The sequence below is a fragment of the Gouania willdenowi genome, chromosome 1 (genome assembly GCF_900634775.1).
Source record: "Gouania willdenowi chromosome 1, fGouWil2.1, whole genome shotgun sequence".
Taxonomy (NCBI): domain Eukaryota; kingdom Metazoa; phylum Chordata; class Actinopteri; order Blenniiformes; family Gobiesocidae; genus Gouania; species Gouania willdenowi.
In genome coordinates this window covers 17443638-17468314 of record NC_041044.1, presented here as the reverse complement: position 1 = coordinate 17468314, position 24677 = coordinate 17443638, and the positions used below count along the sequence as shown (strand labels likewise).

The window sequence follows — 24677 nt, the reverse complement described above, 5'->3', positions numbered from 1 at the left end:
CGTGCAAATCAATCCCTCGAGACATTTCTCAGATGCATGTTCTCGGATAACCCCTCTGCAGTCTCTTACCATGGATTGAATATGCCCATGACTCTTTGTCCAATGCCTCCTCAGGTCTCTCTCCGTTTCAGTGCTCTGTGGGTTACCAACCACCATTGTTTCCCTCCCAAGAACGGGAGATTGCAATCCCCTCGCTTCAGTCCTTCCTTCGCAGATGTGAGCGTACCTGGAAAAGAGCCAGAATTTCGCTGCTGAAAGCTTCACGGAGGATGGAGGAGCAAGCCAACCGTTGTCGATCTCCCGCTCCTGTCTACTCCCCTGGACAAAAGGTTTGGCTTAGGGCTAAGGATCTTCCACTTAAGGTGGAATCCAAAAAACTGGCTCCCAAGTTTGTGGGTCCCTTTATTATTTAGCGTGTCATTAATCCCAGTGCGGTGCGCCTTACACCACCTGCCTCTATGAGGATCCATCCTACATTCCACGTCTCCTAGGTTAGACTGGTTAAGGAGAGCCCGCTGGCCCCCCCTGTCCATCCCCCTCCTCCACCTAGGATGGTGGACGGTGGTCCCGTCTATTCGGTGCGTCGCCTGTTGGATGTCCGGCGACGTGGTCGTGGGTTGCAGTATTTGGTGGACTGGGCGGGGTATGGTCCGGAGGAGCGGAGCTGGGTACCCCGGTGTTTTATTGTGGATCCTGCCCTTGTCCGGGATTTTCGCCGGCGGCATCCTGACCGGTTGCTTCGTGCACCTGGAGGTGCACGTAGGAGGGGGGGGGTACTGTCACGCCCTCTGGCTCGGAAGCGAGGTAGTGCAGTCAACTTTAGAAAGTAGTATTTTTTGGCACGAAGTCACCAAAACATCATTTTGGATAGATCGATACTTGCTTTTCTTGGACTAAACATTGCAGGATATTTACATACGTAAATATCAGGAGGAGCATTGCATTTATATTTTATTCATGCGCTGACAAAAAGGTACATTTTTCATATCCTGTTTAGCCGCTACTTCATGACACACAAAGACTGTGTAATCAAATTGACAACATGACATTGGACAACTTGTCTTGGGGGGGCTTTATCAGGGAGACATGACTGAACCTGTCATGCTGTGTCAGGCCACCAGCTATGGGGGCTTGGCTGACATCTAGTGTGACACCACCCGTGGTGTTTTGTCATCTCTGCTCCCTGAACAAAGAAAATAAGTGTGGTGGACAGGTATTTTCACAATACATGATCCTCAAAATACCAGCAGTTGCTGTAAGAAAGAGCATCAGCAGCACTTTGAGGGAGAGCCTGCTTAGAGGGATTTTCTTTTTTTTTTTTTAGTTTTTAAGGTCAGCAAGTTCAGCGATAAACTTCACTAGATCTCAAATTGCATCTTGGTGTCAAAACCCGCAGGACATTATATTAGTGTGAAAGTACAGAAGCTTGGTAAATAATGCAAAGGCTAATGGCTATGATTAGAAAAGTGGCGCCTTTGTAGAATGGCCACTTTGGAGACAGAAATAGCTTGAATTTATCAAAGATGGATGTACCATCAACATTTTATACTATATTTTCCTTCTCAATGGTAAACAGTGTAATCTGGTACAATCCGTGTACCCTTTGTTCTTTGCTTATTTCGTCTTCAAACCAATTCAAAGTAACAAATAAATGGTGTGGTTATTTTGTTTTACTGACTCAAAACCAAAACAGAAAAATCAAAAAACAGCGTTTTTATTATTTAATTGAAATCTTCTGTTTGTGTGATATTTACATATTTACTGAGAAACTAGGACAAGAGCTTCATATTTTAAGCTCACCACACAGAGAGGACCCACAGACGGGGCGGACTTTTACTCCTGGTCAAAAAAAGATCAACACATAAGTCACATTACTGATGAACTGGGAATTGAAACATTATTAATACTTCAATAAAAAATGAATGTTGCGTAAAACATGCACATGATATGTGATTAAAGGAACCAGAGGTGGTGTAATAAATCTGCTAGTGCTCCTCGTTTCCTGTGATCAACTTTCGTGTGTGTTGACGGCAGCCATTAGTGGTTAGCGATATTATAACGTGCAAAAAATAAACATTTCATTGCCCTCAAAAAAGCTATAATAATAATATAAGTTCTAACATCTGTTGTTCCTCACACCAGCCTCACAGTCCATAGTCAGTCTATAAGCTTTGTATTCTCAAACTGCAATATCTTTCTGTTATGATATACTGATTATGCATAAAGGCTACTCAACTGTTCTAATTCAGTCATCCGTCATATCTTATAGATCAGTGGTTCTCAAACGTTTTTTGACTTAAAAGCTAAAGACCAAGTCAAAAACCTTGGTGTTCTGATTGACTCAGATCTTACATTCAGCAGTCAGATCAAATCTATCACAAAAACAGCCTTCTACCACCTAAAGAACATCTCCAGAGTGAAAGGTTTGATGGCTCAGAAAGATCAGGAGAAACTGGTCCATGCTTTTATCTCCAGCAGACTGGACTATTGTAATGGTCTTCTCACAGGAATCCCCCAAAAGAGCATCAAACAGCTACAGCTGGTTCAGAACGCTGCAGCTCGGGTCTTAACCAGAACAAAGAGGTCAGAACACATTACTCCAGTTTTAAAGTCTTTACACTGGCTCCCAGTCAGCCTCAGAATAGACTTTAAAGTTCTGCTGTTGGTGTATAAATCTGTGAATGGGTTTGGTCCAGAATACATCAGTGACATGTTAGTCAGGTATGAACCCAGCAGGTCTCTCAGATCTATGGACACAGGTCAGATAGTGGAGCCCAGAGCTCACAGTAAACATGGTGATGCTGCTTTTAGTTGTTATGCTGCAAAGAAGTGGAACAAACTGCCAGCAGAGCTGAAGTTAGCATCATATGTGAACATTTTTAAATCAAAGTTAAAGGCACTTTTTTTCTCTACTGCGTATGATTGAGAGAGAGATTTTTTGTCATGTTGTTTGTCATGATGATTTTACTGATGATTTTAAATGTTCTTATTGATTTGAAACAATTGAATGTTTTATCATGTAAAGCACATTGAGTTGCCTTGTGTATGAAATGCGCTATACAAATAAATTTGCCTTGCCTTACTCTCTTTCTGTTATTCCTGAATCCAAGTACATAGATCATAATGATTGATTGAATTAGTGGTAACACACATTTTAAAGAATCTTATTTAGTAAATAAGTGGAATGAAACAGTATTTAGTGGCTCCTGAATAGGTTTATTTCTATAGTTTTTATCATTTACGATCATCCTCCCTCCTGATGTGGGACCAAGACTGACTTTTGTGTTATTCGGTTTTTAGTTTTCTAATCAAGATAATTTCTATCATGTTTTGAATGTTTTTGTGTCATTTTGTGTGTTTTTGGTGTCATTTTGTGTATTTTGTCGTTAATTATGTTATTTTTAATTCAGCATATTTTTTTTCATTTTGTGTGTTTTTGTTGTTTTTGTGTGTTGCATTATTTAAATTAATCTGTCTCAGTGTGTCTGTGTTTCTCTGTTATTTTTGTGTATTTTGGGGTGATCTTGTGTATTTTTCTCTCATTTAGTGCGTCTTTGTTGTTGTTTTGTGCGTTGCTAGTGATAGTAATTATTTTTCTCTCTTAGTGGGTGTGGTTTTAGTGTAATTTTGTGTATTTTGTCTTTGTTTTTTTTTTTATTATTCTGTATATTTTTCTCTTATTTTGTGATCACCAATCAGTGAGTTTAAAAAAAACAATTACTGATCACCAATCCAATCATATGAATTCAGTTTTTTTTAGGTAACGACCAAATTCCTTAAATACTACATGATACAGATTCACGGAAAATCAATTGGTACCATGTTTCAAGACCTAAATGCATTCTTGTGACTATGAGGTAGTGGGAGAGTTGGCTATTTCCATGCAGGACCTGAACATAACATTGCACGTACAAGAGCGTCATGGCTCCGCTCTTAAAAATGCAATGCAGACTGAGCACTTGCAGGTGTAAATGTGAGCTAAACCATTTAATTTAGTCCCTGAACAGCAATTGTGTCAACAACAAGTGAGTTGGAGATGAAGCTATGGAGGCAGGCCACACTGGAGCTACGTGAAGCCTCTATCAGCATTAGCATTAGAGGAGCAAATACATATTTCCTGACTGTGGCATCGCAAAACCTTTAGTCCATATTCACAGGTACACAGCAGAGGTTGGGCACATACACATACACCATCACCCTGAAACAGACAGAAGTCTCCGGTATGAAAGCAAAATTAAATGGGAGTGCGTCGCTCTGCTTTAGGACTATCCATTTTAACATGCTAGGGCTGAATAAACAAAACAAGCACACACACACACAAACAGCAGACGCTGTCCCCGCTTTCAGAGCCGGTAGACTGAGGAAGAAGTCTGGCACTAAGTCGCTTCGCTCCAACCGAGAGACATTTTTGCTTTTTGCTCATAGGTTTTCACCTTTGTGCACAAATGTGAGTGAAATAAAGCTGTATCACGTAAACCAAACAACTCTTCGGTGCAAATGAGATGATCAAACAATGCAATAGGAACATCTACAGAAAGCGTCATCATGACTATGACGTCATTGATCATTGAAATTAAGACATTACAGCCGATCACACAAAAAGGAAAATATCGGCCGATCCAATATAGCCGATCAAATCGGTGTAAAGCCTAATTTTGTGTATTTTTATTTTGTGAGTTGCTGGTAATATGACTTTCATATTTAACTAAATATAAACATTATAAAACCCCATAATTTCTCTCTCTCTCTCTCTCTCTCAAGTACCCTCTGTAGTGCTATTGCATACCCCCATTTGAGAAACACTGTCTTTGAGGCTAGTGTGGTTCTATCACAGGTCACACTGGGTGCAGAGTAAGTGACTTTAGTCAGTAATCTGTTTATGGGAATTAGTAAATCTGCAGTTGACTTTCAATCCTCTGTAGTGATAGGAGGCTGTAATCACTTTTTGGGAGCCACCTGAATGTGGCTTCATCAGTTCAAGAAAATTACATTTTGTAATTCAGATTTCAGCAAGTGATTATTATTATTATTATTATTATTATTATTATTATTATTATTATTATTATTATTATTATTATTATTATTATTATTAATAATAATAATAATAATATTATTAATATTATTGTTGCCAATTAAACACTTTTTTTCAAAGTCTCCAGGCCGTCTTTTTTTAACTATATGAATCAGCTTTGTGCTTACCTCTGATATGAAGTAGTACGTGAGGTCACTTCTCATTCAGTTATAGGATTTTACTTTTTAGCTATTCTGGTAACAGCAAAAAATAAGATCTTTTTGTTTGTTGAAAGTTGTGTTACAAGACAGTTGATATTCGTGTACAAGGCTGTTTTCTCAGTGTGCTTTGATTCCCATTCCTCACTCTTGACACAGTCTCTGCAAGGGAAGAAAGGAGATTAAACCTACCAAGAGCCTGAACCAGCAGCAGCTGCTGACTTCATTCATAAACACCACATCCAGCAGTGACCCAGGGACATAATCACTTTCCCTCTTTAGCGAGGCATTCATCGCTTCCTCTGCTGTGAATTTTACTCTCCCCTGGTTACTCTGTGTCCTTTTCTCAATTGGGTCTTTTAAATTACAGCTCATGGACACTTTAGGCCTCACAGATTTTCTTTGTGTGTATGTATTTCATATTTCACACACACATCGTGTAGCAGATACATTTTGTAAAACTCAGTACCGGGACAGTTAATTTATCATTATATACATATTGTTTACATCAGTGTTTCGTACCTAGGGGTACGCGATGGCACTACCATCTTGAGAGAGAGAGAGAGTCGAAAATTAACAAATAAAGTGTCAGTCTTGGTCCCTCCCCAGGCGTGAGATGATAGGAAATGATAAAAAGTATATAAATGAATTTATTCAGGAGCCACTAAATCAGTGTTTTTCAACCTTGGGATCCAGACCCCATGTGGAGTCACCTGAAATTTCTGAAAAATTAGTAGTTTTCTGAATTTTTTTGAATTATTATTATTATTTTAAATTAAAACAACACACAATCTTAAACGACTGTATTATAGTTGGTTTTAAATAGTTTTCTAAGCAAAACATTGTAGTTGGACAAAGGGGGTATTTGGATTCAGAAATAAGAGAAAGGGGGTACTTGAGCCACTCATTTACATCACTGTAGCAAAGTGTAAATATTTAACTCCAGATTTTATATGAATCTGCAGTGTGCTTCATTATTCCTCAAGTTTGGAAATAAGACAGATGGAAAAACTTTGTTTTTGAGCTTTGAATTTTATTGTCTGTTAGTTTGATTGTGGATGGCACTTTTTTTTTTATGTCCACTGTGATGTTTTGTTCATATTTGCAGGGTTTTTACTCATATGGTGGCAAGAGCAGCTAGCATGTGCATGTAGTTGTTTACACTAAATCTGAGTTTGCCTGTTCTCTCCATGTTTGCAAGGGATTTTTCCAGGAACTCCGACACTCCAAAAACATATACTGTACAGTATGTAGGTAAATTCGAGTCTCTAAATTGCCTGTGTGCAATTATGTCTGTTTGATTGGAATATATTATGTCTCTCTGCATGTGGTTCTAACTGAAGACCTTCCAGTGAGCAGCAGCCCTGATTTCAGGCCCCCTCTGTGGCCCTTTAAGTACCATCATTGCCCAAATTTCCAATGGGAACTTTGAGGTAAACACTAGGAGGATGAATGAAGGTCAAACCATGTAAATATACTGTACTGACAAAATAGTTATATTGTACAAACAATATTTGAATCAGTGGATTTTTAGCCTTAATTGTCGTCTAAATTCCTGTCATAAGAGTAAGAAAAAGTTGATGTCCCCACAATCATAGAATAGAGATCTATCTTGGCTGTGTTCATTTGGTGTGTTTTTGGTGATTCAACAAAAAAAAATGGCTTAAAATTGATACTTCATTGTTGTTACCCTCAATTTCCACTGGATACAGGTTTCACTTTAGTTTATGTGTTAATTTTCCACCGGGTCCGGCGCGCTGCGTATCTGCTCAGTCCCAGCTCCGACAGTCCGGAGCAATCCGGCAGAGATACGCATGACTTCTATTTCTGGCAGGTGCCGAAGCACAACGCGTCAACTCAGCACTGAGCAAAAATAGCAAAACAGGAAGTTAAGCACTTACTCAACATTATAACATCTGGTTACTTTCCAAAATAAAACACTTACAGTACATCACCAAAACGTCATAATGGGCAGGGCCAGGCCCGGAGTCAACAGATAAAAGGTTTTCAGAGGTCATTGACTACAACATAAATGAAGAAAAGCTCACCCTTGAGGTGGATAACCACAAAATAATTTATTATGTCACCCATCCTTTTTATAAGGGTAATCATAAGAAGTCCAACCTTCTTGTACTCCTTTGTTGGGAACACTGAACTGTTTAGCTGTTTGTTGTCGCATTCATAACACCGCGTTCTCGCGTGATTATTTAAATATTGCGAGGATTCCTCGGTCTCGTGACGTCAGTCGTCCGAGACCGGACTGCACCGTGGCGCACTAAAACCGCAACCAATGGGAATTAGCGAACAGCGGACCAAAACCGGATCAAAGCCGTAACGCAGCGGAGTCGTATCCAGTGGAAACCCTGAGTTATTTTTCCGAACCCTTGCTTTAGGCCTACTAGAGGAGTGGCTCTTGTGTGTACTTTGGGTCACACAACATATCCAGGTTCAACACATTTAAGTTTGTATTTACAAAGCCTGATGCTCCTCTGAAACGCTGCTACCGCCAGGGAATGTAACAGATTATTATGTCTGTACTACCTCTTAGCTGTTTAGCATTCTTCTCATTGTGCACACACTAACGTTAACTACGGTAACTAATATCAGAATGTCTCCGTGTGTGCAGCAGCTTTTGTTTTTCTAAATGTCTAAGCTACAGCAAAAGGTAAAACTTGATCAAAGTGTAAATTAGCCATTTTCCTCCTTACTAATCAACATACAAAGGTTACAATATTATACGGTTTGTATAATATTGTATATAGTTACATTATTATGCGACAAGGATCTAAATTTAAATGTTGTCTCTGGCAGCTCTCTGGTTTTGCAGGAAATGAAGATATAGAAATTAGTTTAATTGTAGTATAGCTTGAACAATGTATTGAGATAGTTTTTAAATTGTTGTGTATTTGTATTGCCAAAATATTCTAGTGTGGAATTTAACATGCTTTTAGCTCAAGCAGGTTGAACTAAAATTAGACACAGCACATTAAAAAGTCTTGCACCTGGAGTATTCAACTGGCCTTTTATGCTTGTACTTGAAGACAGAAGCTTTTACATGCAGCTTTTATAACCTCCCCTTTTAGAGTCACAGCATAAGCTATGCTGCTGACAAAACAGCATAATTAAAAAATATCATATTCCAGACATTTAATTCCTGGCTTGAAATGTGTCTCTCAGCATATTAACATACATTTAAATGTACTATGAATATAAAACAATGTTTTATACTTTTTTGTATTTTTTTTTCTATTGCCAATGGCAGCACACTAAAGGTTCTCTTTCACATTTTTGCATATTCACACTGACCTTTGTTACTTTCTCTGACAAGATATGCAGTTAAACTTGACTGCTTAGCTCCAGTAATGATATGCCTAGTTGAAAAGAAGTGGGAACTGAGGGTTTAAGGCACAAAGTGTCAAGGCTAACAATGTTCAGAGGGGCTTCTCCTGCTGCTTTCAGCACATGCAATATTCTTTTGCAGCTGGTTGGGGGAAAATGTGAATTGTATGTTAACTATTACTAATTATCACAAAGCGAAATAGGAGACAAGGTCACCAAAGCATCGTGCCCAATTTTGTATCGTCTTAATCGACAAGTCTTAACTTTTTTTCTGTTTAAGGCAGTGTAATGCGTTCACACCGGATGCGTCACAAAATGTTCGTGTGACCAGATTACATACAAAGTCATTAGATAGACGTGGCCCAGGGGTGAAATCTTTCCTGTGCGACGGCAGTGCGGTCCGTGCTTTAAGAGCGTTGGCCGTGCGAGCGCACTCACGATTTTTTTGTCATATTTGCACATTTGCAAGAGTTAAAAATATTTAACTCCTGCGGCTGTTTCGCATGACGAAATCCTACCAGAGTCTGCATTAAACTAGTCTTAAATCACCACAAACTCCCTTTAAAACATCACCGACTCCTAAATACAGAACCTCTAGTGCCAATTTAACTTTGCTGAGCCTGTAAAGCTCTGTCCGTGTTTCGTGTAGCGCAGCGGTGCTCTGTGAAAACGTGATCAGCTTTAATCATCTTCACCTGGTCAGTGTTAGAACTGTTTTGTCTGGCTAACTAAGAATAACTCAGTCCGTGTTGTAATTTAGTTCTTTTTATTCCACCTTTTTGTCTGTGTCTCGTAGTTACACATTCACAGTCAGCAAGCTACCTCAAGTACAACCGTTTCAGTCGGAACTTCTGGTTTATAAAATAAAAGTCCGTTGGAGCAACGTTATTAGAATGTTACATTCTAACATCTCATCAGAGCTACAGTAATTAATGAATTAATAAAAAATTAACTAATGAAACACAATGAAAAGTCAACGTCAAATTCCACATTACACAGAAGATAGGATCATTTAAATTAGGTTTATTTAAACTGAGTTGATCAGAACTTGATTAATAAACCTGCTCAGATTCAGTAAACCATTGATCCCTGAGAGGAGATCAGGTGACATTAATGCTGTTCTCATGCATCTTTATATGACATATAAATAATTAAAAAGGAGCATGACACTACAACTTATATCTACTTTAAATTTATTTATTATTATTTATTTTGTTTCCTCATGAGTTAAAAACTAATATTTTCTTTAAAAAATGATTAATATTGCTCAAATAAAAGGAATTTAAAAAATTAAAGTGGAAAAAAACGGAATTTGAAAAAAAAAAAATATGGAATTTGGAAAAAAATAAAACGGATTTTATAGGGCCCTAGGGGTAGCAGGTAAAAGTTTTCATCTTTGAAAGTCGGCAGTGAGCTAGGATAGCATTAGCCGCTAATCACACCGGCTTTTTTCACTGGTGGTTTATGTTTATGAGAGGAGAAAAAGGAGCAAAACTCTTCGCTTCAGCAGGCAGTGAAACTCAGCAAGTTGGATGTGTTGCTCTTGGGCGGTGCTTCGCTTCAAACGCGCATATGAAGCAAATGGGGAAATTCTTTGATCCTGCAAAACCTGCGAAACGTTTCGTGCGAGAGACGCGTCTGGTCCCGCAGAAGACGCATAAGGCCTGTGGGCATGTTAAGAGCTGGACAATAAACTGTCATTCACAAGATTATCCCAAAATGACAGGTGCACACACATTCACTCAGATGGTCTTTTCATAGACTTAAAACTTAAAATTTTGGTTTTTGGACTATACAAGTGAACGCAGAAAACAGACGTGAAATGCGGAATTTCTCCTTTATTTAAAATCAAGCTCCATTTTAACATGGAAATACCTCACATGCATATTTTAGGACAATATTACACATTTACACGCTAGTTTCCCGAGACAATAGGTGACTGAATGTATTATACATTATCACGTTCAAAATCTCTCGCTACAGAATTTTGTGCACAGTGACATGGAAATATCTGACACATAGGCTAAACCCTGACTTACATGCAAGTCATGTTAAGCATATAAATATAAAATTAATAGTAGTACAGTAGTAGTAGTAGTAGTAATAGTAGTTGACACTATTAATCCTATTTCTTTTTTATTTAGCATGTTTGGTACGATTTTGGGAAGTTTAATAGCCAGTAAAGTCCTCTAAAAAGGGAAAGATGATGAAACTGGTGTTGAAATTGGTAAAATCTGAAATAGAATTTTGGATATTTCTATACTGGAAAATGGGAGTGCCTATGTTATAATATAAAATAACGTGTATACACTAAGATAAAATTTGTGCATTTTTAAAAATGTTTTTATTCTTTCTGAATCTCTGTGTGTTGTGGCAAAATGAATGGAATGGATAAGCAACTCTGTTCTAGCAAATGCACTCTGCTTAACAACACGAAAGGTTCAGTATATGTTCAAAATGCTTCATTTAAATGAATATTTCCTTTAGAAGGAAGCAGATATATATATATATATATATATATTTATGTGATTATTGCACATAAAAAAATATGTGGTTCGTTAAAATCTTTGCTCGCATTATTCACAACCAATAACAACAATAAATACAACTTACAAACTATGAAACAGCAACCTAAAGGAAGTTTTCTTTAAATTGCCAGTTGATCAAATAATATTCTTTACTGTTAAGTAGTTATTCGTAAATATATGGCTTTGGTAAATAAGCCATAACTTAAAACATATTTTGTGATTAAGTAATTAGTTTATTGTTGTGTTCTTTAATTATAGTCACTAAATGTAATATTGTATTTTGAGGTCTTTGGGAGTCATACAATTAAAAAACAGCTTAAGCTAAATCTTTTTAGCCACCATTGAAGCATATATTATGATCCTGGATTGGATTAAATTAGTATATCTGATTTTTTATTTAAAAAAAAAAAGAAAAACATGAGCTACTCAGGTGTTGTTGTGTCACAGCACGTTCATGGTTTGACAGGAATGACCGCTGTCCATAAGGTGAGTAAGATTAACCAGAACGTCCTCGGAACTTTGTGGACGTTGCACATTTTGAATGACAGTCACTAGAATGACACTCGCTGGGCATCCTGTCAAAGTATAAAAATATATGGTGGAAAGAACAGCATGACTTTCAGTGCAAAGCACCTGTCTGCTACCATGAAAAATATAGCGTTGTATTTTTTTATCCCAAAGGAAACCCCTGCTCATTTTTATTCGATGGGTCTCGTCTGGTCATGCTAGTTTCCTTCCTTTTTCTCTTTTCTTTTTTTTTGAGTCTGTGGAGCACAGTGAAGAAAAGAGCAGGGCAGTGTATTAAGTGTTTACAATTGATGACACCTTTACTTCTTTTTGTACATAAAAAAAAGTAGAATGGTAATATATAATTAAAATAGCAGCAGAATTGACTCAAATTGCTGGCAATGTTTTAGAAAACTGTGCAGCAGCTCTGGCCCAATGCTGTCCTCTCAGTGTGTGTTTTGAGCCTGGAGGACAAATCAAGAAGCCAAATGTGAAGCTTTGCATGCTGGTGGCCATTTGCATTCCCACTTTGTGTTCAGAGATTTAAAGTCACACTAACTGAACAGAGATCAGTGCTTGGCTTAGCCTGAAGTCATGACTCTGGCCTAAATATGAAATATAACCATATAATTGGTTTACCCTTCAGCTTGGCCACTGCTTGCATTGGAGTCTGTGGAGGAAAGTCACCATTGAGAAGCAAGTGCTGAGGAGCTGGTTTTACTGGTGTGTATGGAAATTATCAGAGAAAAGCAGGAGGTTCTGCTTGCCTTTAGATTTATTTAATTATTTCAAATGAATGAAAGAGAAGAAAATGGAGGAAAACCAAAATGAATAAACACATCTTAACAAAAATCTGAAATGTGTTTGACAAGGGACAGGAAGAAGCCTATGCTTGTCAAGTCCTACCTCCATTCTTCACCATTAACAACTGCAAAATCCAAAGAAATAAACTAAATTGACAATGCAAATAAATACTCCAATACAACAAACACAATGCACAGGCGCCATCAACATCTGTGAGATTTACATTCTCCTTCTTCAGTCCTGTACTTTTCAAAGATATATCTTTTGTACATTTTTTAAACTGCATTATATTCGTGCTTAATTGTTTCATCAAGATCGTTCCACAAAACCACCTCACAAGAAGGAAATACACATACTCTATGAATTAGTCAGAGCATACTGTTCATTTGTAAACACACACAGGTAGCCACAGTGACAAATATGTAAGTTTCAAACTCAAATGATAGCAATATTGCTCAGCTTCTTGCCAAAATACAACCCTTTGGTGTCACTGGCTCCAGGAAAAGAAAAAAAAAATGAGGAAAAGTTGCACCCTAGTATGACCTAGAATAACTAGGTCCTAAATCCCTTTAGGAATGTTATGGACAGATCTCAGGACAGCTGAACTGGCTCTTCACACAGAGGGTTACTGGGCTGAACAAACCGCCGAGGGGAGAAAAGCAAGGTACAAATCCTATATCGACTAGTCCAGTCAGGATCTGTCATTACTAGTAATTTCATGTAATGCTCTGACTTGATGTTCAATAAGTCTACAAAACTACTTTTAATATTCTATCCATGAATATCACAGTAATTCTGAAAGGAAATCCTTATTTTCCATTTTTGAGATTATCCTGCAAGACTATAACGTGTGTTGGAAGTCTAGTTGAAATGAACTATATACTGTATATCTTTTCGGCTGAGCAGGCTGTGTCAGAATTCCCAGCAGACGACACTGGAAAAATAAGTAAATAAAAAGCTCAGATAGTCTTCAGTTGTACCTAGATCTCAACAGAAATCGGTTGAAAGTGTGGAATTGAAAAAAAAAGAAATAGAAAGACACATCAGCCAAATCTCTCCTTCAGCCAAATGAAAACTCAGAGTCAAGCGTCAATCACTGGCTGAGTTAAAGTGACAGAGACCGTGTGAGAGGGACAGCCAAAAGAGCAGGTGAGTGACCATAGCTGCTAATACTCAGTGACTCTGGTTCAAAACCCTTTAACATGGGCTGGTATGGTACAGTGTGGAAGAGCCAAGGAAGGAAGGAGAGAACTTCAATGACTGTTTGCCAACTGTTGCATGTTGTCTCAACACTTACTCAGAGTGTGGAAACATTTGTTTTCATTCAGCAGTATTCACACATGCACTCACTTTGGATGAGAAGCACTGACATCTTTTTCACTTCTTTCATCCATAGTTCACGGTGAGTGGCGCCCCCTCCCCTCTGCACTGTTGACTTCACAAGATTATATAGAAGATACTTATTATTTATCTAACACACATAAAAAAACAAACATTTAAGGTGCAAGGAGGGAGTGAAGCCCAATTAGCTTGTACAAGAGCTCCTCCCCTTTCTATAAACTTAAACAGTTAGAGGCGAGTAGACACTTAAAAAATCATGAGGAAAAAAAAAATATGCACAATAAATATTTGATGTAAATGGAAAATAATATATGAACAGACTTCACAAATATTAATATGAAATGACAAATGTAAATATTGAACAAATAATTAATTGAAGATCAAAATGAGAAAAAGGAAACAAGAAATAAATTGGTGTAGTGTAGGAGAGTTCATGAATGAATAAACACAAGGCCTTTAAGTCGTCATTTTATTTAGCAATGTTGTTGAAAAACAAGCCACAGTTCATTGTTAACGATTTGAAAGGTCTATCCAAATGCCTCGGTCCTACATACAAACAGTGACTCACTGCCTGGCAGGTATTTAATTCTGATGGAAAGTCTTCAGGGGGAAATTATAGTGTCACAAAGAAAGGAAAAAACAAGCATTGTTTTTGCCCATTTTACATTGCCATACCTGCAGTTACACTACAAATCAGGAAGGAGTCCATCATATGATTTGCAACACATTCTCATTGTCAAACCTTCAACCAGAGAAGTGCAACACAATATAGTTCATTTAATTCACTTTTGGCATTGATAGTGTCATGAATAAGGATGGAATGTTAGACAGAGTTGACAACATCACACATTAGACCAGTGGTTCTCAAACTTTGGGCTCAAGTTCCCCCGTTCTCTTGTTTCTGAATCTAAGTACCCCCTTTGTTCGACTACAATGTTTTGTACTTATAAGTAGAATGAAACAGTATGTAGTGCCTTCTAAATGTATTTATTTCTATAGTTTTTATTATTTCCAGTCATCTCCCACCCATACCTGTCAAGTTTTGGATTTGAAAATAAGGGAAATTTTCTAACGCCCACTACGATCCGTCCCACCCGCCCAACCAAGGTCCAGTATCCCTTATATTTTAGGACAAGTGTACAATAAATCTAAAATACCCACTTGTCAACCACTCACTAAATACAATTATGTGGTTAGAAATGCGCTGAACATTCCTACTATGGCTGGGTGATTTGGACCAAAACTCATATGTCAATATATTTTCTTAAAATGGTGATGTATGATATGAATCTTGATAATTTTACCAAATAAAGTCTGACCAGAAAAACAAGGGACATTTATTAAGAAACAGCTGATCAATATCTGACACTCAGAAATCCATCTAACTGAGCTTCACATGTTTTTCTGAGAAGTAAAAGCAGTGACTCCTAAAACTAGTATTTGATTCATGATATGCTATAATATATATATATACACTATATATGAGATACTATAGTTCTCTATATCACCAAAACAGAAAACTCGATACATCTTGAATCTCGATATATCGCCCAGCCCTAATTCCTAAATTATAAAACAGCCTAAATAAAAACATAAATGTGTAAATGAAGCACATGTGTTTATTTAATATACTTACAGTTCATATAGAAGTCAACACGTTGTATATTTACTGTTAATTTCACGTTGCTTATCTTTAAGTGAGACATCACATTTTATTTTCATTACATATTTTCTTTTACTTTCTCACGGTCACTCATGTGGTTCTCTGGTATTCACTAATGACTTATTAGACATATTTGTTGCAGACTTTACATCCTTTAACACTTTTTGAAAGCAGTGTATATTTGTGGCGCTTGTGATTGGCTGATTTTTCATGGTGACTTACGTGTTCCGTGGGAGACGTTAAAATCTCAGTTATTAATCTAACAGAACGTGTAGCTGTGTCCATCTGTATCACTTTACAATGTATTTACACCAGTTCTTTGTTTTTTCATTCATCATCTCTTTTCTGAGTTATTTCCGGGTTTGTTTCCGCAGTCGGAACTCATCTCGCGAGAACTGCAACTCAGGCCATTTCAGATGGCAGTTCTCGCTAGGCTAGTGACAACGTTCAGTTTAGTAAGGCATCTTTTAATTATTATTACATTAAAATACTGGATATTTACGGGAAAATACTAATACGGGAAGATGGCGGGAAAGGGGTAAAATACGGGAGTTTCCCGGCTAAAACGGGATACTTAACAGGTATGCTCCCACCTGGTGTGGGACCAAGACAGAACTTGTATCTTCAGTTCATGTTCTAATCAAGATCACTGCCATCATCATTATTATGATTATCATTTTTAATTAAAAAATAAGCATTGTAAAACCCAATATATTTAATGCTTTTGTTTGTTAATTTTCCAATTTATCTCTCTCAAGTACCCCCTGTAGTGCCATCACATACCTTTAGGGGTACACATACCCCCATTTGAGAAACACTGTGTTCGACGATAATGAGTTCACAATAACGATACAATACAATATTTTGGGCAAGGAAATTAGACCAAAAAGTAATTGGAAAAATAACCATATTTTGTTTGACTTTTACTCTGGACATGCTTACATACTTAGTCTAGGTATGAACTTTTCAACTCAATAGAAATATAACATGGACAATAATGTAATTGTCGTTGTGTCCTTGTGTACTTTTCCCACATTGCCTTGCATGAATGTGTGTGAATTGTGCATTAATTTTGGTGGTGGTCAGAGGAGCCCTAGGTGCGAAATGGCAGCTGTGGCTACATTGTAGCTTTCCACCACTGGTATGACTGATATGAATGAATAATGGTTTCTAAATGCGCTTTGAGTCTCCTTGAAAAAAAGCGCTATATAAATCTAAGCCATTATTATTAAAGAAACTAGTACAGTGTCTGTTGGAAGTATGTATTCATGTGGGAGCTTAAGTAGAGTTGGCAATCTTGGCCAAATGAGTATGTGTTTGAAGGTTGGATGTACAAAGCGGTGTACATACTCGGGTGCAAAGTAAAATAGCGTGTGCGATTTTCCTGGTTCAATTCTATGGGACATGCGCATGAAGTAAAGTTTGTACCAATGCGGCGGTTTAGGTAGAATCTGATAGAAGGACGGCTTCCAACTTTGACACGGTGAGTCTGGCAGTGTTTGTGTGTGGAAAGGAGGAGCTGCTGCTCTGCTCCTGCAACAACGTGCACACACTTTTCTGACTCAAAATCACTGCACGTTGTTTGATTGCGTCACACGTTACTATTCGGCCTTGCCTTTAACTCCACCGAAGGCCGAATGTGTTTTTTTTTTTTGCAATTTTCGGCCGAATATATTTGGTTACAGAGTATTCGGTGCATCATTAATTTAGCATTTAACATTTCTTAGTGCAGGTGTGATTATCTGGAGGGTTGATGCTGTCCGAGCCGGTAGACTCGGGAAGAAGTCGGCGCTCAGCCGCTTCGCTCCAATCGATCAAAATTTTTGCAGTTCCCACATAGGTTTTCACGTTTGTGCATAGATGCGAGTGAAATAAAGCCGTGTCACGTAAAGCAAACAACTCTTTGATGTAAATTAGATGATAAAACAATACAATGGGAGCATCTACAGTATACTGTATTAGTGGTCCGTGTGCTCACACGTCTGGTGCGTGCTCACGTAGCTACTCAAGCTTTTCAGCGATTGGCTCCGGCCGCACACGTGACTCTAGCTCGCCACTGTGATTGGCTCTGGCATGCACTGGAGCAGAGCTGTGCAATGACATTGCAGTACAAACAAATTCGATGTCACACAGCTTTGAATCAAGCTGCAGCTATGTAGCAAGTATGAGCTCTGTCTGTCCCTGAACACCAGAGATGTTTGAGGCACAGACAGACAGATTCCTTGCTTTTATTAAGCGATAACCACGCTTTCTTAATTAAAGTGCCACTTTGTCACATTTTAATATGGTTACATATTGTCACATGATACTGTATGTCCCACCTTTAGTAACGAATCACGAGTTGACCAAACTATTGTTTGATTTCAGAAGTCATTAGATGCTATTATTCAATGGGATACAATAGAGAAAATGAAGATCCATTGTTGTGACTGAGATGAGGTGATTACATGAAAGCAATCAGTACAATCATACACTAATGAAATTCCATATGTACCACTTAAAATGTTGACTCTACATACCCATACTAACAAAAACAGGCTTCTCCAAATTCTCCACCGATGGCATCTTAATGATAGATTTTAAAGGAAAGTAATTACACAGTAAGCCACATGTGATCTCTTCTAGACCATGCTCTATGATAGATAACACAATTGAGCTGCTAATGCCTAGGTGAGATTGACAGATCGGTGGCCCAGTTAGAGGAATGTGTCGGATACCCAACGGCCCAAATAATGAAATTCCCTCCTGCGCTGCTGTGATCGTAGATACAAGAGGCTTATTTCCTACATGCAGGTCCTCTGACATGCAGCAAATGCATCTCATCATGTGTGACAGCATGTTGTCACATCAGCAAGAGGGAATCAGAGCTTGTCATGAGGCCTTGTGATATGGTGTTTACCACGATAGATGGAGGCCAACCCACTGATGTGGAAGTGACAGCTGTGAAAATGTGGGGTGGCTAACTGCGAACATCATTGTGACAGGCCCACTTAATGGCAAGCAAAGCTCAAATGTTAATGTGAGCACAATTATGAAACACTGGAGGCACAAAGCAATGTAGCACCAAGGTAACAGTAGTGGTTAAGAGTTATGCTCAATGGCCCACAGTCAATTTACTTCTTTAACCGTTATGCTACAAAGGTCACACAAACACATCAAGGTCACAGTTTTGGCATATTTTTGCATATTTATAAATATTGCCTATATGCCAACAGATGTAGTATATAAATCATCAAATCATCGCCTTGTTTTGTGGTGTCCCTAGTGGAATAAAGTGCATTGTAATTTACTAATATTTATAGAGAACATTATTTTAATTGGCCAACCGAGATCATTTCAAAAAACGATCAAATGCTCCCATCATATCTACTCGTACAATACTCGACTTGCTTCAAACTCCAACTTAGTCACCAATCATCCTAATACCAACCATTTACAAATTTCTGTCTTTTTTAGAGCTTTTAACAAATGGAACAAATTGCCTAGGGACCTGAAAGACATGTCAACTTTAGGTATAGATTTAAAAAAATATATTTTCATGTATTTCTTGATATATTTGTTGGTGTAATGAAAATGTGTCTTGAAGTCCCTTTTTATGGAATGTTCCTGTATATTTTAACTGTCTTTAATTTTTCTGTTCTTAAATGTCGTAGAATCTTTTTTTATGGACCCTTGGAAGGTTAGCAACCAGCTAATGAGGATCCAATGAACAAATAAATAAAGGGGAGGCCCTATCTTCAGCAGTGTTGTCACAGACACATGGTCCTTTAGCAAATGATTACATAGAGCATCTTCAGTGTGTGGTAGTGTGGGTGTACAGGTCCTCATGTTAACATGAAGTCAAAAAAGGTGTCATCAATAATTAATAATTCAGTTGAGATGATATCAGGTTACGATTTAAAATAAAACTAACCAAATGTGATGCTTATACAACACTCATACATAAGAAATGCTTTTTGTTGTTTGATCTTACCTGAAAAGAATCACAGAGAGAAAAGTAATAAAGTCTTAACATCCTTCCTTGCGCGACAAGTTTCATTATTTCACCCACTACAAGCCAATGACAATTGGTTTCATTCACTTGTTTGTTTCTGTATCACCTATTTGAAGTTCTAATATTGATTTATTAGCAGACACCTATTTATGTTTAACTTGATGCATACAGTCAATTGTGGACGATGTTCAAGGTCGTTAGGATATTGTGATTTAATGATAAAGCCTTTTTTTAGTGTGTTTCTTAAAAGCCATTTCTACATTTTGCTGGATTTTATGTTCAGGAATATATATATATATATATGTCATTTCAGAGTTGTGGATGAGAACCCAAGCACAGAGACAGAATCAGGCAGGCGTACTGTTCAAAATTAAAGTCCATTTTAATGGTTAAAAAAAAACACAAGGAAACCAGGGAGCAGGGTATAGCAGGCACACAAGGAGGGTAACATTGACAATGATCCAGCGATCATTCAGTGTCCAAACACTCAGCTAAATAGTGAGGGGGGTCTGATTGGTAACGGGCTACACCTGGGTGCAAAACATGAGTCACAATCCAAACACTCTGACATCACTGAGTGTTGGAGACACGAGCAGGAATACCTGGGAACGCAAAGACGAGTTAAAACATGAAACTAGAACTATAATGGAAACTAAACAGAACCAACAAAGACTTAAAGACAATTAAAACTAAACAGAACCTGACAATATATATGTCTGCTAGCATACATTAGGAGAATTTTGCAAATACATCCTTCCATTCGGTTCCTCTTGTAAGGCGGTTGCAGAAAACAATTGTAGGACATTTGCCCACCCAAAAATGAAAAAAAGGACAATTTCCCAATTGCTAAAATATTTACTAACAGTGACCTTAACCCTAACCCACTTCTGTTTTGTCCATTTTTTTACTTGTTGGTTGACCAACTTTTCTTTGTGCCAATGTCCTAGCACTGCGCAAAACGTGTATATAAAATAAGTGAGCGCCTGAGCACCAAATCTAAAACTAGGGGGGTATGTTACGAAGCGAGAATACCTCTTATTGCGCTAAGTTCCGGGATTTAGTCAGTGTCTGTTGTCCTACGTAGGGTTTAGATCAGGCCCAAAAAATTCAGCCCGACCCGACCCATTAACTTAAATTGTAGGCCCGAGCCCGAAGTAAACCCGAAGTAAATTAATTTTTTTTAACCTATTGCAGCCGGTAGATTAGTATCGTGCTGCCTTGGGGAGAGGGGGGGTGGGCACGCACACACACTCATCGCAGCCTAAAAAGTATTGTAATGATGTGACTCGAGTTATCATAGTTTTACAAGCTTTATTGGAGGTCGTAGTAACGCCAAAAATAAACAAACAAACACACAAAGAACCGTCTTACATACACTCACACTACATTGGGAACAGAATTGTTCCCTCTTTTCCCAGCTTACACTCGCCCTTTCCCCAGCCTCTCAGCCAATCAACACTCAGAACACATGTAAACAAAGACACACATTGGCAGAGAAAGCTGCACGTAACCATGATGCCTTCTCGGCCATGGGAAATCTCAGCATCAGTTAACTACTGAATACACACAAGTGGAACATAACCAGAACATAGAATCCAGTCCGTTACAGCATAGCAGACCATACCAGACCAGGCGGCCCGTGCGTGGAGCGCAGACCTGACTGAAGCACACAATCGTATTTGTTCCCTGCGCTCCAGCAGCAAGTGAGGAATGAGCAAAATCAGCAAATGCGTGAACAACTAAATGCAACACAACGCCATCAATATCCCGTCCCACTACTAGCAGAAATTACTTTAGAAATGATACCACAACAATATAGAAGCATTTTTGTGTTTATTAAAAATTAATATTATTGAAATAGAGATTTTTAAAAAAACAAACGTTAAAAATGAAGCCCGGGCTCGGGTTAAGAATCTAAACTCTAGTCGTACGAAGCTCGCATAGTCTTACGGAGCTAAATCGCCATGGTAACTTAGGCTGAAAGACTAACCTGGTCAGGAGCAGATTTTATTCTGGCTACGATCTGAGCGAGTGTTAAAGTCTCCCGCCTCCTGACCAATAAGTTATTTTAGAAAGGGAGCGCTCCAATAAAAGGTGATGTGTGAACATGTCACTGTGTCGATGACATCCTTTCGGAAAGATATAGATTTATATGTAATGAACTTATCTACAGTCAGCTGATGAAACTGGTGTCTTTGTATGCGCGAACGGGTGAAGTTATTAGTAAATTAATTCATACACTATAGTGAGGCTAACCGCATCAGCAGGAACATACTACAGACTGAAACAATGTGCTCTCATCCCAGTGTGTGTGATAAATAGGTCTACTTGAATAGAAAAACGTGTGCTGGAATAAAGTTTAACTGATCAGAGCGCTGTCCGTTTATCATCCAATGGATTAATGTCATAAATAATCTCACGCTTTTACGTATTAACAGTGTCAACAGCTTCCTGTCTGGGTTTTTTCATTCCTGCCTTTTCTGTAACAACGGTGTTGTTTTTGGTCTGAATTATGGATTTTAATTATTCATCATTTTAGACTTAAACAACACCTAACCTGGTCGGGACTAAGTGATGAAGTGGATCAGATCTGAGCGAGTATAAAAGCTCCGCCTCCTGCTGTGCGCTGCACTAACGCTGTTGCTCTTTGCTGTCATCATGGATTTAAATTCATTATATTTGTTTAAATCATAAGCTGTTATTCCATTGTAAAGACAGTCACTCTGCCAGGTTTTCCATTGATTGGTCAGACTCTGCAATCTCCTCCCCTTATATGTGAGCGTGCACATAGGCTGAAAACATTTGGCTTAAATTAGCGTGTTGTAATCGAGATTCATAGGACAGCTTCTCTCTGACAGGTAATGTTTGGTTAGATGAAGTCCGCTATCAGAGATTAATCAAGGATATAATTACCTCCATTCGTAGCATAGGCCCTAGATGTATGTGCAGCGCTGGACATACTAAATGTGTACCAGCAGCTGTGGGAATGCAGGATGTGTTAGAATAACTCCACAAAGCAGCTGTTAGGTTTAAAACTTCAGAGCACAGTAGGAGCTCACGCTGCCTGTTCCTGCTCTATTTTGGAGAACATGTCAACACATTTTCCTCCAAAACACGACAAGGTGGTTTCTGAAAGTCAAACTTGAGAAAGTGCAACTTTCAGTGGTAAAAATATCTAAATCTATGTTCACTGCAATGAAAACTTTGACAGACTTTTTTTTCTTTTTTTTTTTTAAATTGTTCAATCTGAAAAATCACCACAGAAGTTTTGGGTTGTGTCATTATTTGCGTTGCATCTCTTTTAATATCAGATATTTGAAAATCAGCAAATATGCTTTCGCAAGCTGTTTTTGATTTGACTTTGAATGAGGCACTTGGCAGAGAGTAAATATGTTAACTCACAGCCTCTCAATCTTTTTTAGCTTTGAATCTGTTCTGTTTTTGTGGTCTGTGACTCATGTCTCGTTTGTGGGCGTTTGTGTTTTATTTCCAGGGAACATCTTCGTGGTGAGCCTGGCAGTGGCGGACCTCGTGGTGGCCATCTACCCGTACCCTCTGGTTCTCACATCCATCTTCCACAATGGCTGGATCCTGGGTTACGTCCACTGCCAGCTCAGCGGATTCCTCATGGGGGTCAGCGTTATTGGCTCCATCTTCAACATTACCGGCATCGCCATCAACCGATACTGTTACATCTGCCATAGCCTTAAATATGATAAACTGTACAGTGACAAAAACTCTGTATGCTACGTGATGCTAATTTGGGCGCTGACTGTTGTGGCCATCGTGCCCAACCTTTTTGTAGGTTCTCTTCAGTACGATCCACGAGTGTATTCGTGCACCTTCGAGCAATCTGCCAGCTCAGCCTACACGATTGCCGTGGTTTTTTTCCATTTCATTCTACCTATTATGATTGTTACCTACTGCTACCTGCGCATTTGGATATTGGTCATACAGGTGAGGCGGCGGGTCAAACCAGACAATCGGCCCAAGCTGACGCCGCATGACGTTAGAAACTTTGTCACAATGTTTGTGGTGTTTGTGCTGTTTGCCGTTTGCTGGGCGCCGCTCAACCTCATTGGCCTGGCCGTGGCCATCAAACCGCAGGTTGTGATTCCCCTCATTCCCGAGTGGCTTTTCGTGGCCAGCTACTTTATGGCCTACTTCAACAGCTGCCTTAATGCCATTGTGTACGGTGTGCTCAACCAGAACTTCCGGCGTGAGTACAAGCGTATTGTAGTTTCCGTGTGCACCGCTCGCATCTTTTTCCAGGACAGCTCCAACGACGCTGGGGAGAGGCTCAAAAGCAAACCGTCGCCTCTCATCACCAACAACAACCAGGTCAAGGTGGACTCGGTTTGATCAGCAACTCACAAACAAACTGGTGTTATGTTACAGAGATAATTCAAAGGAAAGTGAGAGTGATACCAAATATAGCCAAACAACTTATGTCCTCTGTGCTGTCTGAACTACTGTCACACAGTGCTAATCAGACCCCTGAACAATCACAGTAAGAACAGGGGTCTCTGTTATCGTTGTCTGTCATCAAGCACTTTCTGTTGCTGTGTCTGTAGTACCGTAATAAAAAAAAAGTATGTTTTGTTTTCTGTTTACAGTGATGATATAAATGTATCATGCATTATATAACTATTTATTTTGTACATCATGTAGATATCTAGTAAAATATATCAGGTTTCAGCAAAGTGGTATTACGAGGCCATAAAAAGCAACTCAATAAAAAAATTGGTTGAAAAAAAGGACCTGGAGGTTTATAAATAAAAAATATATTACCTTGATCTGTGCAAGCAAAATAGATTGCTGCTGTTCTATTATACCCTACAGTAATTGTCCCTTACATTAAGTGAACTATATATTTTAGTAAGACAGATCTTTATCGCTCTCTTTTATCTATCGTTATCTATCTTTACCACATCGTGAGCTCATTATACTATATGCATGGATATCAGGAATCATTCTTATGCAAAATAAAAACTGCTATTCATAGTGAGTTTTTTACTGCCCTGTGCTGTGTGCTTTGTTTTATCTAAATACAATGTTTTAATTCAATTGTAAAATGGGCTTTGATAGACTGTTTAAAGCTGCTCGGGACGATTCTAGGAGATAAAGACATTGTGTGGGCATAGATCAATAAATTCAACATCAACTATGTAGGTTAAAATTACAACTCAAAACTTTGTTTTTGATCCCCACTATAAACTCTTATTTAGCGCTTTGCATTGTGGGATGTGGAGTCTGGTTGACGTTTGCATAA

The 24677-nt window shown here is 38.4% G+C and overlaps 1 protein-coding gene across 1 annotated transcript in view; it reads left to right on the top strand.

The window, feature by feature from the left end:
- Positions 1 to 24202, top strand: part of mtnr1aa (melatonin receptor 1A a) — a 64881-nt gene extending 40679 nt beyond the window's left edge. Inside the window, exon 2 of the mRNA XM_028454864.1 lies at positions 22899 to 24202. Coding sequence (XP_028310665.1) covers positions 22899 to 23767 — 869 coding nt within the window. The 3' untranslated portion in view covers positions 23768 to 24202. The remainder of the gene's footprint in view (positions 1 to 22898) is intronic.
- Positions 24203 to 24677: the final 475 nt, after the last annotated feature.